Below are 5,000 nucleotides of genomic sequence, written 5' to 3' on the forward strand. Positions count from 1 at the left end.
CCGCATAGCAATGCCACACATCTCACACACTGCTGCTGCAGTCCACCCACACCAGCTGTTTTTGTGTGTGTGTGTGTGTGTGTGTGTGTTTGTGTCTGGCTGCTCCTTAGGTGAAACTGGGTCATTGAGTGTTGATGTGTTAAAACTCTCATCCTCGTTTTCCCTGTTCTCTATTCCCCTCCTCTCTTTCCTCTTTTTTATTTAATCCCTCTCCTTCTCTCTCTCTCTCTCCTCTCTCTCTCTCCCCCCATCTCCTCAGATATATTCTCTCAGATCTCTGACACGCATGGGGCGATGACCGTGGCCAAGTTTGACCACTTCCTGCTGGAGGTCCTCAAGCTGCCCACTGCTGTGTTCGAGGGGCCGTCCTTTGGTTACAATGACCACCATGCCCGTGCCTGCTTCCCCCAGCAGGTAGGCAGAAACACCCCCAACCTCACCATCAACCTTACCCCCACCTCGCCCCCAACCTCACCCCCACCTCGCCATCAACCTCACCCCCACCTCGCCATCAACCTCACCCCCACCTCGCCATCAACCTCACCCCCCACCTCGCCATCAACCTCACCCCCCACCCACAATCCTCATTCTCATCCTCCCAGTCCCCCTACCTTACCCCCACCTCGCCATCAACCTCACCCCCCACCCACAATCCTCATTCTCATCCTCCCTTACCCCCACCTCGCCATCAACCTCACCCCCACCCACAATCCTCATTCTCATCCTCCCAGTCCCCCTACCTTACCCCCACCTCGCCATCAACCTCACCCCCCACCCACAATCCTCATTCTCATCCTACCTTACCCCCACCTCGCCATCAACCTCACCCCCCACCCACAATCCTCATTCTCATCCTCCCAGTCCCCCTACCTTACCCCCACCTCGCCATCAACCTCACCCCCCACCCACAATCCTCATTCTCATCCTACCTTACCCCCACCTCGCCATCAACCTCACCCCCCACCCACAATCCTCATTCTCATCCTCCCAGTCCCCCTACCTTACCCTAATCCACACCCCCAACCTCACCCCCACCTCACCATCAACCTCACCCCCCACCCACAATCCTCATTCTCATCCTCCCTTACCCCCACCTCGCCATCAACCTCACCCCCCACCCACAATCCTCATTCTCATCCTCCCAGTCCCCCTACCTTACCCTAATTCACACCCCAACCTCACCCCCAAACACATGTCGGCTTTCCCAAAACCCCCAGCTTCACACCAACCACACTCCAGCATCCCCAAACCACCACCCTCACACCCAATCACACTCCAGCATCTGTAAACACCACCCAATAGAAACCAGTAGAAAGCGGCTGAAGTGCCCTTGAGCAAGGCACCTAACCCCTCACTGCTCCCCGAGCGCTGCTGTTGTAGCAGGCAGCTCACTGCGCCGTGTGTGCTTCACCTCACTGTGTTCACTGTGTGCTGAGTGTGTTTCACTAATTCACGGATTGGGATAAATGCAGAGACCAAATTTCCCTCACGGGATTAAAAGACTATTTATACATATACTTATACTTACTTACTTAAAGCATCAACCCAGTTTCAGAATGCTCTCCTCAGAGACTAACACTAGCAGGCAAAGTCACCAGAGTTTAAACCCAGAAAGCTAGTTAGCTTGCTAATGCATGCTTTCACTGATCTGAAACCCACTAAAACCCACCAAGCTAGTTAGCTTGCTAATGCGTGCTTTCACTGATCTGAAACCCGCCGGGCTAGTTGGATTGCTAATGCATGCTTTCACTGATCTGAAACCCGCCGAGCTAGTTGGCTTGCTAATGCATGCTTTCACTGATCTGAAACCCGCCGAGCTAGTTGGCTTGCTAATGCATGCTTTCACTGATCTGAAGCCCACCGAGCTAGTTGGCTTGCTAATGCATGCTTTCACTGATCTTTGGTGTTCTCTGAGCTCTGTTCTCTGAGTATGTTGTTCTTGTGTCTACAGAAAAAGATCATGTTGAACATGTTCCTGGACACAATGCTGGCTGACCCGCCCCCTAACTGCCTTGTGTGGCTGCCGCTGATGCATCGGCTCGCCAACGTGGAGAACGGTACCTAACACACGCACACATATACACATGCACAAGTACACATACACAGACACACACATACGCATACATACAGATACTCATACACATGCACAACGTGGACAACGGTACCTAAGACACATACACAGATACACATACTCACACATACAAAGACACATGTAAAGATACTCACAGACATACATATGCACATGCACATGCATACAGTATACACACACACATACACATACACATACACATACTCATACACACACATACACATACACATACGTATGTGTGTGTGTGTGTGTGTACATGTATGTGTGTATGTGTACACACCCACATATGTACACACACGTACAGATACCCATACACATGCACATGTACACATACACACACGTACACATATACACACATGTAAAGATACTCATTCTCACACCCATAAACACTTGCCCATACACATTCAGCTTGAGCCGTCAGCCACATCTGGTCCTGAGTGTCCAGCTCCACGTCCACACATTCATACACATATTCGTACATGTCTAGCCTGGATACATGGATATAAACATTGGACATGATAGAAGCATTATGATGTGTTGAAAACTCTGTGTGTGTGTGTGTGTGTGTGTGTGTATGTGTGTGTGTGGATGTGTGTGTGTCTCCAGTCTTCCACCCTGTGCCATGTTCGTATTGCCGTGCCGAAAGCATGATGGGGTTCCGGTACTGCTGCCAGCAGTGTCACAACTACCAGCTGTGCCAAGACTGCTTTTGGCGTGGCCATGCCAACCGCTCCCATAGCAACCAGCACCAGATGAAGGAACACTCCTCCTGGGTGTGTGAACCTGGCCAGATACTGACCAATTACAACACTTGTGTTTGTCATTGATGACGTCCAGAGCTGTATCCTCTCCATCACATTGTTGTCTGTCATAATTACCCAGTGCAAATTCAGTTTCATACTAAAACACACCTATTATCATACCAGTCATATCATGAATGTTTGACACACACGCACACACACACACACACACACACACCAAAAGTCACAGACCAGAACACCTGATGATTAGCTGCTTGGCCAGTCCAAATGTTATGGATTATGTTGGGTAAAAGGATGATCCTAATGTCATAATTTGAGGGTTCTTACACTCCAGAAGATGTCCATTGATATCAAATATGCTGTCGCCATTAATTTTATTTTTATCTATCTTCTAGTTTATTTAAATGCTCAAATTAATCATTAACAGACTTACTTCAACTGTGTGTGTGTGTGTGTGTGTGTGTGTGTGTGTGCGTGTGCGTGCGAAAAAGAGAGACAGACATAGAAAGAGGGAGTCTAAGTTGCGATACTAAGTTTGGTGTCTTTGTGTCCGTGTTAGAAATCTCCAGTGAAGAAGTTCGGTCAGGCCATCAGTAAGTCTCTGGGCTGTGTGCCCAGCCGAGAACCCGCACACCCCATCTTCCCCGAGCAGCCAGAGAGACCACTCGACCTTGCCAACCTTGTGTAAGTGTGTGTGTGTGTATGTGTGAGTGTGTGTGTGTGAGAGAGAGAGAGAAAGAAAGGGAGAGGTCGAGAGAGAGAATGTAATGTAGGCTCTTAACAAAAGTATGTCTGCTAGTTTACACCTTACACACGAATTATACGTAACTCAACTCTTTCAATATGAACATTGACTAAGCCATCACTAAAATAAAGTACTGCTCTAATATTAGACATGGACCCTAAACACACACAAAAACAGTCTCTCACACACACACACACACACACACACACACACACACACACACACACACACACACACACACTCACTCTCTCTCACTCACCCACTCTTTCAGTGACCATGTTGTCTGGGTCAAACAACTGGCTGTGATGCCACCCTATTGGTCACTCTCATCATGTGACTTCCTGGTTTCCGTAGAGACCATGATGATGTAGAGCTTAGAGTTTTTAGATGCCAATTCAGTAGAGCGTGAGCCTGCTGGCATTACTCGCACACACACACACACACACTCTCTCACCCTTCCCTTTCCTTCACACACACTCACCCATACAGTTTGCGGACAGAAAGAGGGGATTGTTTTGCTGTTCCCACAAGTTGCATGTATTTCGCAACAAGGTGAGCGTTTTAGACTTTCTCGTCACTTTGTCCTTCACTCTTTCTTTCTGTGCTACCTCTTTGTCCCCAACCTTGTTTCTGTTTTCCTGCGTTGGGCTGCACTTCTCTCTCTCTCCCTCAGCCTCATACCTTGTCTCTATCTCTTTCGCTTATCTAAATGTCGCTACTATACTCTCTCTCTTTCTTTGGCCACTTCTGTCTCATCTCATCTCTGATTCATCTTTCTCCCTATTCAAGTGTGAAAACATTCAGTTCTTTAAGTGGGAACAGCTTTCACTTTTACACACTCTCTCTCTCGATCTCCCTATCTCCCTCTCTCTCTCTCTTTCTCTCTGTCTCTCTCTATCTCCCTCTCTCTATCTCTCTCTCTCTCTCTGTCTCTCTCTATCTCCCTCTCTCTATCTCTCTGTCTCTCTCCCTTTCTCTCTCTTGTTCTCTCTCTTGTTCTCTCTCTCTGTCTCTCTCTATCTCCCTCTCTCTATCTCTCTGTCTCTCTCCCTTTCTCTCTCTTGTTCGCTCTCTCTCTCTCTCTCTCTCTCTCTCTCTCTCTCTCTGCACGGTGATCTTTGTCCAGTCTGTGTTTGCTCAGGCTGTCAATCCTGCATGAGTGCCTGCTCAGCTGCCCACACAATACACTGGCAGCCAGAGTCTAGCTCCAGAGTGTGTGTGTGTGTGTGTGTGTGTGTGTGTGTGTGTGTGTGTGTGTGTGTGTGTGTGTGTGAATGTCTTTAAGGGACAAACAGTATGACAGAATATCAGTGGGTATCAGAACACATCTGTAAAGAGAGCCTGTAGGAGTATGGATGTCTTTGGGCTGTTTTGAGTATTGTGTTTCTGTGCACTGCATTTAGGT

The 5,000-nt window shown here is 48.3% G+C and overlaps 1 protein-coding gene across 9 annotated transcripts in view; it reads left to right on the forward strand.

Annotated features, from left to right (window-relative positions):
- Positions 1–5,000, forward strand: part of dtnba (dystrobrevin, beta a) — a 46,351-nt gene that overhangs the window by 24,181 nt on the left and 17,170 nt on the right. For 8 of the 9 annotated variants that reach the window (XM_042094741.1, XM_042094742.1, XM_042094735.1 and 5 more), the window contains exons 7-10: positions 260–414; positions 1,952–2,057; positions 2,696–2,862; positions 3,410–3,534. In XM_042094741.1, coding sequence (XP_041950675.1) covers positions 260–414; positions 1,952–2,057; positions 2,696–2,862; positions 3,410–3,534 — 553 coding nt within the window. Of the gene's footprint in view, positions 1–259; positions 415–1,951; positions 2,058–2,695; positions 2,863–3,409; positions 3,539–5,000 lie in introns of those variants that run through there. The other variant, XM_042094743.1, reaches the window with a different exon arrangement.

Source organism: Alosa sapidissima, chromosome 6 (genome assembly GCF_018492685.1).
Source record: "Alosa sapidissima isolate fAloSap1 chromosome 6, fAloSap1.pri, whole genome shotgun sequence".
NCBI lineage: Eukaryota > Metazoa > Chordata > Actinopteri > Clupeiformes > Clupeidae > Alosa > Alosa sapidissima.